General features: G+C 39.6%; 1 protein-coding gene across 1 annotated transcript in view; it reads right to left on the bottom strand.

Annotated features, from left to right (window-relative positions):
- GUCY2C (guanylate cyclase 2C) overlaps window positions 1–11,784 on the bottom strand; it is a 74,414-nt gene extending 62,630 nt beyond the window's left edge. The window contains exons 1-4 of the mRNA XM_035707089.2: window positions 11,709–11,784; window positions 9,516–9,860; window positions 3,560–3,672; window positions 1,947–2,011 (exon numbers count right to left, since the gene is read on the bottom strand). Of these exons, the coding sequence (XP_035562982.2) occupies window positions 1,947–2,011; window positions 3,560–3,672; window positions 9,516–9,860; window positions 11,709–11,784 (599 nt within the window). The remainder of the gene's footprint in view (window positions 1–1,946; window positions 2,012–3,559; window positions 3,673–9,515; window positions 9,861–11,708) is intronic.
- Between the last annotated feature and the right edge of the window lie 464 nt (window positions 11,785–12,248).

The raw sequence follows: 12,248 nt of genomic DNA, 5'->3' as shown, positions 1-12,248 counted from the left end.
ATATGCTAGTTCAGCCCTCTTCTCTTCAGCCCCCCAATGACTTTCCCCACCTGTCTCTCCTGTGTGCTCAGCCTATCCTGTATACCGTTGGAACTTACTCTTCCCAAACTTGAGCTGCTTTGTATGGCACCTCCTTGCATAATCTTATTTGTTTCTGATACAAATCTAATTAAATACACTTCCCTCACTTGGAACTCATGACCTCTCAAATATAGCCCTACTTATTTTTTCTAGTTTTATCTCTATTATTCCCCTGCTCATCTCTTGCACACCAGTTAACTACTGATGTGCAAAAAATCTCTACACTTCTCTACTTCTTTGCTTTCACACATAATGCTCCCTCTGCCTGGTTGGGATGCTTATCCCTTCATTGCTACCCTTTAAAATTTCACCTGTTCTTTAACACTCAACTTATAGACTATCTTCTCCTTGAAACTCTTCCCCTCTTGAGCTTCGCTCTACCAACAAGTTGGGGCTCCTTCCTTCTGAGCACCCCACATCATCCTGTGTTTCTTCAATGGAGGGTATCACGCTCTGCCTTGTACTGGTCCCAGTGCTCCCGTCACCTTCTCTATTTCATCAGGTAGAGGCTGTGTTTTACTTAATGATCTCCACTGCGACAAAGCCAAAATGTGTCTTTGCACATGGAAGGTCCTCAGAAATAGTGAATCAATTTTCCTACTTCTCCTTTCCTTCTGAGCACATTCTACAGCAAATCAATAAGTGTTCAGATAATATGACAGTTGGGAATGAGCACAAGGAAGAGTAAGAGTCCGTATCTGCCCATACTTTGATATGGAAGATGAGCTGAGAAAGTGTTTCTGTGATGTGTCTGTGGCACATAGTGGGTCTGAACATCTGAGTGTGTTTGTAGAGCTGGTAGGAGGTGTCAGAAGCACACTTTGCGATAGAAATTTCAGAAATTTAATTTTACCTTCAGCATAATTTTCTCTATCTAGACAAAGGTGATCCTTGATTCAGGGGAAGACTGAACAGATGAAAGAAAGGCACGGAAGAGGGATTTTGATTTGGGGAAGATGTGATTTGGCACAACAAAATGTTTTGTGGTGATGAGAATTATAAGAATTGCACTGAGTGAAATCAATGGAAGGGATGAGGATGATTTTCCCAAAGGCAGAGAAATATTTTTATTGTGGAATATATTGGAAACTTTACAAATTTCTTATTTTGTTTTTTAAAGATTTTATTTATTTATTTATTTATTTTGAGAAAGAGAGTGAGTGAAAAGAGAAAAAGAGAGAAGGAGCAGGGGAGGGGCAGAAGGAGAGGGAGAAACAGCCTCCCTGCTGAGCGGGGAGCCTAAAGTGGGCTGGATGCCAGGACTCCTGGGATTATGACCTGAGCTAAAGGCAGTCACTTACCTGACTGAGCTACACAAGCACCCTGGAAACTTTTTTTTTTCCCTAAGCTGATAAGGGCACTGTGGAAGGTACTTTATTATGTTAACTATATAATCATCAGTGCTGTGAAATACCTTGCTATTTTCCTTTTTTCTAGGGCCTCAGGAATAGAACAGAGCCCTGCTAGTGCCCTGGGTGCTATACTTTTCCTGTGTCTTTCCATACACTCTGCTCATACTTTAGTGAAGATTTCCTTTATTAAACTCCTCAAATTATCCAAGTTCATTGTCTTCCCTGTCTCCTGCCAGGAATCTCACTTTTTACCTATACCATCTTGCGTCTCAGGCTCAGATGTTAGTAACTGGAGCTGAATAGCTACAGTTATTCACCCCACAGTAAGCAAAGGCAGAGCTACCTGGATAAGACAATGACACTTAGGGAGAAGTAGCAAAATGCAAGGGTTCCAACACCTCTGACTGCATTGCCTCGACTAGACTGCTATTTGATAAATCGTTTAAATAGTGATATCATGCCCTGACTTCAACTTACAGTGGCATTAGAATAACAACAGACCAAACTACTTACTACATCTGGAAGGTGGAATATGTACACGAGGGCCCCATGAGGACACAGCCCATTCGTTTGTTGTTCTGTAGGAAAAAAACAAGAAAGACAAGAAAAACAAATCTCTAAAATGAAAACAATGAATAAATGGACAGGAAAGAAGGGCAAGAGGGGAAGGCACTCCAGAAGGTTTGAAAGAGGCCCTCCTGACAAGGCTCAACCACCTGGGTGGCTCAGTGGTTGAGCCTTGTCTCAGGTTGTGATCTCGGGGTCCTGGGATGGAGTCCTGCATTGGTCTCCCTGCAGGGAGCCTGCTTCTCCCTCTGCCTATGTCTCTGCCCCTCTCTGTGTCTCTAATGAATAAATAAATAAATAAATAAATAAATAAATAAATAAATAAATAAAATCTTTTAAAAAAAGAAAGAAAGAAAGGGGGCCTCCCAAGAAAGGAGCAACATACAGTGCCTTGGGCTGGGCCTCAGGCACTAAGGGAGAAAGAATTCTGAGAAAGTGATGATGCTCCGAGTGGAAGAAGGACATTTGGCCTATAAGTGAACTTAGATTCTTCGTCCAGAGGAAGATTCTGGGTGCAGGGAGAAGGACTGACAAACTGTAACCCAAGCAGTATCTGTGGGCCAGATTGTGGGAAGACTAGGTTTGGAGGTGCTTTGGAGGAAGAGGGCAAGTTGCAGTTTAAGGAAAGCTACAAAACAGAGCTAAAGAGAACAAAATGCAATGTGAACAGTGGGTGATTGTAGATCGTGTCTGGTACTACTTCTCAAGAGGAATGTGATTAGGAACATTCCATCCCTGGCTTTGGAAAACCAAGGCCTACCTCCATCTATAGAGGTTAAGGACAAAGTACATGCCTGGCATCATAAAGGGGAGCATAAACTCCCCATTCTCACTCCTGGCTCCCCCAATTTTGAGACAGATCACTATAATCAGCCACTCCTCCTGACATGAGCGGACCCCTCTGGTCAGGGTGATGCTATTGATCAAAGCTTCTGAACCATGGTTCTACACCCAGTGCTCTGCTTCTAGAAGAGCCCTGTCTTGAGTTTTTGTGGGAAAAAGGCTTCTTGCACAGTTACTTGCCTCTAGAGAGCCTGGAACATTCTTTCACTCCATAAAGCCTTGACTGGGTTTGGGAGTTGGGAGTAAGGAGGAGCAAGAATCTTTCCCTTCTCATTTCTACCCTCTACCATTACAGTTAACTACTTTAAAATTTAGGTTGCAGATTCAGCCCTTCAGCAATTAATCTGTGACCACATATAATGGTGATGACTCAAAACAGAGATCTCTAGCCTAGGGCCTTATCTCATGTACTTCCTGAGGGACATAAAAGAAGACCAGCTAATGCCAACATTTACATTTTTAACAAGTTTTGAAGACAATTTAAAACAAAATAATTCCCCTGTGAAACACTGATAGTGTACAAATAGAACATAGAAGTTTCTCCCCACTTTCCCTGATTCCCAGAGGCCCCTCATCACTTGAGAAATATATGGAAATGAAGTCAGACTATCCTCTCTCCAAAACACTCAGCTCTGTGACTAGAGATGACATAAGAGATGTTCACGGACAGGTGCCGAGCAAGAAGTGTGAGCGATACCTAAACAGCATTTACTTACTGAAATTTCCCTGAGTAGGTCGATGCCTTCACAGGTGCTACTCCGGCAGTCACTTGATTTATAAATGACAGTATTTGAATAGATAAAGGTAGCATTCACAGTTACATTTTTGCCTGTTATCCAGAAATGAGGAAAAAGAGAACAGAGGTGTTATGTTTCAGTAGCTTGTAGTCATTAGATTTACTTTTTGCCAGTCAATGCAGGGAAAAAATGGATATTCATCTTCAGGCCTGGGAATATTTGAGTTCTGAGTTTACATTACTCCCTATCACTTCTTTTCTCTCTCTGTCTTTTTCTCTCTCAACAGCTTTATTGAGGTATAGTTTATCCGCCATAAACATCATCCATTTTAAGTGTATGAGATTCAATGAGTTTTAGCAAGTATATATATTTGTGCAACCATCCCACAGTCCAGTTTGACAACATTTTTATTGTGTTCATGGCTCTCCTCTTTTCACACTTGTAGTCTCAGCAAATTTCTTCTACATGTCTGGAGAGTGTTAGGAAAGCAAAGATACACACATTATGATATCTGTTCTTTCACTTTCCCAAGGTGCTGATTCTGTTTGCTGCCACCATGCATGCTGCCCCCCTGTGGTCTGCCCCCAAGCCACAGTGAACTGTGTCCATCAGAGTCCAGGATCTTTGGATAATGGATCATCTTCAGACGAAGGCAAGAGCATTGATGATAATATCCCTGAGTATTGCTAGATACTACATTCTGGAAGGGAATAAAAAGACAGCACAACCATTTGACCAAGCTCTGTCTCTTACATTTTGTCTCCCTGCAGTAAAAAATATTTAGGACAAATTTTAGATTCCTAAGCAGAGGCATCCTGCCAAGCCCTTACACAGGAAGTCTGGAAATTTCCATTGCTAGTCACACTGCTGGTTGCAGTATGAGTGACTTTCTGTGTGTTCTTGCACAAGCCATTTGAATTTCTCTAACTTGGTTCTCTTATATGTAAGATGGGATTAAGATAATAATTATTAAATGTCATAATTTTAATACCTTTGAAAGAGTAAAGCCTGTCAACAACAGGAGTTATTGTTCTGAACATCCAAATAAAAATATTTTTAAAGACAGAGAATGAAATAGTCTTTGCACTTCTACAGCCACCTCAGAGATGTGTCTATCAATTAGGGAGCATTTTACCTCTTGCCTCTTCTCAGGGAGGGAGGGTTAATTCAAGAACACTTATTCTCAGCCCCCAGGGGCTCCATCAGTCTTCCTTCAGCTTAGGTCATGATCTCAGGCTCCTGAGATGGAGTCCTCCATAGGGCTCCCTGCTCAGCAAGAGTCTGCTTCTCCCTCTGCCCCTCCCTCTTGCTTGTGATCTCTCTCTCTCTCATGCTCTCTCTCAAATAAATAAAATCTTTTATAAAGAACACTTATTCTGATACTTTGTTCAGTAAGAGATCTCAATAAGAGTTGGCAATAGGTCTAATCAAATAGGAGAGGCCAATTTATAAGACTAGTCAGAGAAAATTAATAGAAGAGGTGGGGCCAGTGATATATTTAATAACAATGAACACTTGAATGTAGTCCTGTGCCAGCCATAATACTAAATACTTTGTACCCTTTTTGTTATTTAATTTTCATAACAATAGGGAGAATATAGGGTATATGAAGCCCAGAGAACAGTATGAGTCAGTCTGTGGGTGTCCCAGAAGAAAAGGAGAGTACATGTGGGGACTAGTGTTGGAGATGGTCTTAGAAAACAGCAAGAGGAGTCAGGGAGTGATGAAAACAGGGCTTTGGGAAGATGGCCACACCAGCAGCTGTTAATATATAAGATAGGTCCTCTTCCTTCATCCCTATGACAGCTCTGCTCCCTTCTGCCACCATGAAGGGCACTGAAGATGACCCACTTAAAAATCCTATGGTCCAGGTAGCCCATGGTGGAGAGGCACACAAAACCCAAGTATAAATCCTGTACAGGACCTAGGAGAAGGGGAGCCAACATCTATTAAGTATGACCTCGGGCAAGTGACTTCATCTCTGGGGCCCCAGTTCCTCATCCATTTATAGACAGAACAGACCTGGATGATCTCTCTTACTATACGCTTAGCATTGGGCTATGAATTTTTTGCATGCATTATTTTAATCCTTAATCCTCCCCTGAATCCTATGAGGTTAATTAATATTTTATCTTCCTAGCTTAAAAATGAGAAGATGGAGGTCTAGAGAGGTAGATTATCTTGCTTAGGGTTACACAGCTGAAGTTTTGAATCTAGGACCACCTGATTCTAGAACTGATATGCTGTAGAACAGCAGTTCACAAAGTGTGGGTCATGGAATCCAGAGGTACCTCAAGACTCTTTCAGGAGGGCGTGGAGGTCAAAGCTATTCTAAGTACATTAAGACATCCTTTGTTATGTCCACTCTCCTCTCATGAGCATATAGTAGTTTTCCAGAGGCTTTATAATATTAATTGTGTTATTACAACAGATTAAATGCAGGAGATATGAGAATCCAGCCATTCTCTATTAAGCCTGACATTAAAGATGTACAAAAATAAAAATTGATATTTTTCTCACCTATTTTTATTTTTTGGCTTGAGAAATATAGGTTTTCTTTAATAAGAAATTTTATTTATGTGAACAGATAAAGTGCTTATAGTTATTTTAAATTAATCAATAAACAAATTTTTAAAACATTTCTCAATCTTAATTTCCAATATAGTAAATGTCAATAAATTTAACTATATAAACAAAACTCTACAGAGCCTGCAATTATTCTTAGGAGTGTAAAGAGGTCTTGAGACTAAAAAGTTTGAGAGCCACTTCTGTAGAACGTATTGTATGTACTCTGCTGCTGCCTCTCAACATTTTATGGTTATGTGAACTGTTTTTGCTTTTGTCTTTTAATCTGGTAGGGGAAAATCTCTTCTCTTTTATCTCCTCAAATCCCAGGTGATTTCTCAAGAAAATACTGAAAAATATTCAGACAACGTAATGACTTCAAATCAAAGCTTAACTTTTAAAATAAACAGTTCCCTCAAGTGCTGTTCCTTGTCTTTATCCTGCCTGCACCTCTACCCCACCATGATACCTCAGTCCTGGGAAGATAAGTGGCATACTATAGAATATAGAGTAATCTCAGAACCCTTTCTCTCCTACCAGGGCTTTGAGGATGGGGTTGGACCAAAGTGAATCTGAGTATACATGCTGGAGTCTAGGAATGGGACCCCCTTGGCACATGAGATCGTTTGAAGGGTATGAACTAGATGTGCTTAGCCATGGACCATATGTTGATGTCCTTAGGTTGAAGGAATCTCTTTCTTCATGCTTTCCACCAAATTCTATCTATTCTTCAAAATCCACAGAGATTTCCTAAGTACTAGGAAAAAAATATTGTTTTCTTCCATTTGGACATCACCTACATTTGAACTCTTCATTTTCTTCAATTTAGCCCTTAAATAGATTGTCTTAGAATTTCCCCCAAATAATAATGCTCAATATGTTTAGAAAATGAATCTATCTTTCCATTACAAACTGTACTTCTTGAATTTTCTATACATGAACATACATATAACAAGATGCATCACCATATACAAAAATTTGAGCATCATTGTATATTCTTTCATCCTCCACAGAATTCTCCACTCACTTTATCTGTTCAACTACTTCACCATTCATAACTCTATTTTGTAAATGAGATGAGTGGAACTTGGAATAAACAGCTCAATAAAGTGTTTATAATTAAGCAGTGATAGATGGATCAGGAATTCAAATTCAGATTATATGAGTCCAGAGATCAAGATCTTAACACTCTAGTACACTGTTTATTTTATATCCTGGTAACTTGTTCAAGTAACAGCAGGAAGAGCACCACAGCAGTAACAACATTAACATTCTCAACAAAAAACAACAGTGACAAAAAACAAAAAACAAACAAAAAAACAACAGTGACAATAATAAAACAACTGCTACTTATTTAATTCTTACTATGTCTCAGTCTGTGTATTAGGTATTTTATATGAATTTCCTCATTTAATTCATACCATATCCACAGGAGGTAACTATTCCCTATCGTGATTTTATAAAGTAAGGGAATTGAGGCTCAGAAAACTTAAGTAATTTGCTCCAAGTCACTGGTGAGAAAATGGTTAGATAAAAAGCTGGAATGTGAACCAAGATCTGTCTGATTCCAAATCTCTGCTTCTATTAACCACAGTGTCTAACCACTGCCTTATTTTAATGAGAAAGTTAGTTCATGGTGGGTAAAGATCTTATAGTGACAATATGATATGCTTTTTGGAACCAGACAGATATGGGTTGGAATCTCATTTCCAATAGGCAACCTGTATGACTTCAGCAAAGTTATTAAACCTCCACCATGAAACTGTGTCAATAATGCCAATCTTACAGAGCTGTGATGACTAAAGAGATTAACTGTCTTACCTAGACATGACAGGTATTCAATAAACAAGGAAACCAAGGCTCAGAGAGGAAAATTGCTCATCCAGAGTCACAAAGAGAGAAAGCTCTGGGACAGAGGCTCTAATCTAGGTCCTCAGATTTCAAATTAAAAGTTCTTTCTGTGATGCCACAGTCTTGGTAAATAATGAGATTTTATTAAATGGTCTTATATTTCCATGATAGATCTAGATCAGATCCATCTATTTACAACTGATTTTGTCTCAGGTAAGATTGAAAGAAATCTCTATTGCACAGCAAAAGTTATTACACTATTTGACAATTTATGTTATTTATGACAACTTCTTAAAACACAAACATCCTAGGAACAGAAATGTATACCATGAGGCCTAAATACATTCTATATTCTATGGACAGTCATTGGCAGAGGTACCAAACATATATATATATACCTTGTGCTAGCCACATGGCAAGGAGACCATGAGCCTAATGAAACCATGAAGCTTGGGCACTAGAAAAGAGCTGATTACCACAGAATTTTAAATAAAGAATATTAAGACATACCTTCTTTAGAACCATGAATAAACATTAAGTTGTATGATTTAGACATTGACTCCGTAATTATACTTTTGGTGATCAAGTCTCAAGAATGAAAAAAATATATATGAATACAATATATAGTAGTATTGTATTGTAGTATTTTAAAAGAATCATGAGAAATGAAAAACAATAGAAAATCATACAGTAGGGAGTAATTAGATGGTTTGGAAAAATACCTACTTTGAGGAATAGTATGTATCCACTCACATGATGTGAAGATTCACATGAAGATTGTGCAGCTATAGGAAAGTCACTTGCAGAATAATGTGAAACAAAATCAGAAGGATAGAAAATTGTTCCTGTTTCTGTACTATAGTGCTCCCAACCATGTTCTTAAAAACAAGAAACTGAGAGGCATATAAACAGACACTGGAAATATCCAGGTGCCTGAAAATTATCAGATGTGATTTTTTTCTCTTTATATATTTTATCTCATGTTACAAAGTTTATTTTAATAATTAATAGATACAGTAAAAAAACTGCAACCCTGAATTTGGTTGCAAATTTATTTTATTATGTCTTATAATAGCAGAAATGTAAAGAGTGAACAGATGGATTAAAAATCTTAGAAAAAAAGAGTATCTGTATGAATTTAACTCTCTTAATTCATCTTCTTGACTAGTAACCCTGCAAAATCTCAGGTCCAGACCAAATATTGCCTCTGAGCAGCTGCAGAAGGAACATGATGCTTCCTTGAAACTGGACCATCTGTACAGTTTTGTCTGGGGAACTTTATCACTGTGAACATCTGGCATTCCCTGGGTTGGGGTCATTCCAAGAGCAGGGTGAATCAACGGAGCGCATTGCCGTAGGACTTAAATCTTTCTACGTATCCGCTGCCTTGAAATAGAAAGGGACAAGCCCTTAGAGGAGAGTAGATCATCAGGCAAAGAACTCAAGATCTTTGCTAAGCAACCCTTTGACCCCAGAGGTGGTAACAGGTAGGAGGTGAAATCTGTGACCATATTCTTACCAGCATTAAGCAGACGTTGTCTCACTATTTCCACTCCCTCATTCACCGCTTCTTTCAAGTTATCCAAGGACTCTGGGAAGGCTGAGTTGTTCATCATCAGGACGCTGATCTCGTAACTGCCATTATTGCAATTCTGACTGATCTGGGAGGCCCAGTACATCACCCCTGGACGGAGGAGCAGTGACCACAAAGCTAAGCCCAATAGTATCATCTTCAGGACCTTGCTTACCTCAGAACCATACTCCTTGTGCTCACTTGTTTTATTCTGTGCCTTTAGGGAAGCAGGAACTCCAGCTAGACAGCCTCTAGCTGGGTCCCTTGGTGCACTCTTCCCCACGCTCCTTTCTGGTCATGCCCCACTGGTCACGTGGACCATGGAACACAGCCTGCCTGCCAGCAATTAGCAGCTACATTATGATAGGAGATAAACCAAAGTTCACTTTGCATGTTTGCTCACAGAAACGCCAGAGTTATAAACAGGGAGATTACCTGGGCCTCACCCAATAAAAATACATCAATTTGTGACACATCACTGGGAAGATGGAAAAGGGGAAGAGAGAAATATAGTATATACATAAAAAGATTTGTAAAATGAAAAATAAAGGTCGTAGGGCTTATGGAAAGCACAAATATCATGGACGATTGGTGTTTAAGTTATACCTGCAATCTGGAACTGGATCCTTAATTAGGAAGAACTGTGTTTCAATCACCAGTCAGCAACTATTTATTGAGACTTGACTAGATCCTGGGTGTTAGCAAGGCACTAGGTATACAGCTATAAGTTGTGTGGATACATTAATACCTCTATGGGACATGCATTCTGGTGGTGAAGACACATATTAAATAAATAATTACGAATAAAATCAACTGTGAACAAAAAGTTCAGAGTGCTGTGAGACATATGGCAGATTAACATAACCAATTCTAGAAAGTCAAGGAAGCTTCCCTGAGAAACTGTCCTTTAAGCTAAACCCTGAAGGATGAACAGGAGTTAGCTGAATGGAAAGAGAAGGAGGGTATGGTAGTCAGGGGCACAGTGTGTGCAAAGGCCCAGAAGTGGGAAGTGACATGGATGTTTGAGGAACTGAAAGAAACACAGCATGGTTGGAGTAGAGAGAGCTAGGAGTCTAGTGGCAATAAAGGCTGCCAATGGAGTAGAAGGCCATAGGGTTTCCCATAAGCCACTAAGGATTTGGAAGTTCACCCTAAAGGTCAAGAAAGTAACATGAACAGATGAATTTTGTAAAGACCTCTTAGGCTACCATGGAAAGAATGACCTAGAGAGAGTGGGGACATGGAGCAAATTAGGACAGTGTTTCTGTGGTCCCAATGAGAGGTAAAGGAGGCCTGGATGAGGGCAGGGGCAGTAGAGAGGGGTTCAAGAGATATCTAACAGGTAATATAGATGAGACTTGATATTTAATGGATTTGGGCTATCAGAAAGAGGAAGGAGTCGAGAGTGGCCCCTGATATGCTCAGTTGGGTAGATGAAAAAGCTATTTACTAAGCTCTAGGATTCTGGAAGAGGATCAGGTTTAAAGGAAGAAGATCACGAGTTCTGTTTATGGATATGTTGATTTTAAGGAGCCCATGCAGATGTGGGATTAGCCTGGAGTTTTGTGAAGATGACCTGGCTCTAAATGAAAGTTTGGACCCAAAAATGTCATTATTTACATCATTGACTTGATGACCGCTGAAGGCAAAATTTATGTTTTAAAGTAAAAGACATCACCAAGATGGAGGGCTAGGAGGCCCTAGCTTTTATTCCTCCATGAAAACAAATTAACAGCTGCCCACTGATGAAAATAGCCCTGGGAAAGCTTTGGAGTACAATGAAAAAGCTGCAGCAACAGAAATCCAGTGGAGCCATAGGAAAACATAATGCTTATGTTTAAAACATAAGCATTATGTTTTCCAGTCTGGCACTGCTCCACATCAAGAGTGTTCCTCCCAGCCATGACCTCCCCCTTCGGGGAAAGGAGAGCAAGGAGACTCCATCAGCCCTTACCACCGGTATGAAAATAGGCAGTTTTTGCCATCAAGGACCTCTATGGTCTTTGCCAACACTGACTCCAGCTGACAGAGCTGCCTGAGGTCCATGCTGCTATGTCTCCTTTGACAAGGAGCTACTGATGCACCCTCCTTGAGACTGGGGCCACTGCACCACCCTCCCCAGTGCCTTGGTGCCTGTACTCCAGAACCGAGCTCCAAGAGGAGCTTTCCCTGTGTGGTAGAAGTAGAGCAGGAGAAGGCTGACAGCCTTTGCCATCCAGGACTACTGCAGACCTTGCTGCTTTGGTTTTGGTGCCAAGGATGCTTGCAGTCTTCACCACTGCTAACTTTAGCTGACAGAACTGCCCATTTTTAATGAGTACATGATATAAAAAGAAACACCTATTATAAGAACACAAAATGTAGGGACAGGAGAGTAAAAGCACAAAATTTTTTTTGAAATTAAAATTAATAAATACAAAAAAAGAAAAAATAAAAGTAAGTTACTACAGAAAATCATCAAACAGCAAAGAAGAAAAAAAGAGTGGAAGAGAGGTACAAAATGGGAGCAAAACAACAGAAAACAATGAACAAAATGCAATAACAAATCCTCATATCAATAATTATTTATTTTGTTTGTTTCAAGTTTTTATTTAAATTCTATTAGTTAACATATAGTGTAATATTGGTTGCAGGAGTAGAATTTAGTAATCAATCACTTACATATAACACTCAGTGCTC

The sequence above is a fragment of the Canis lupus genome, chromosome 27 (assembly GCF_003254725.2).
Source record: "Canis lupus dingo isolate Sandy chromosome 27, ASM325472v2, whole genome shotgun sequence".
NCBI lineage: Eukaryota > Metazoa > Chordata > Mammalia > Carnivora > Canidae > Canis > Canis lupus.
The sequence above is the reverse complement of the archived record's forward strand: the minus strand, read 5'-3'. Positions and strand labels throughout refer to the sequence as shown.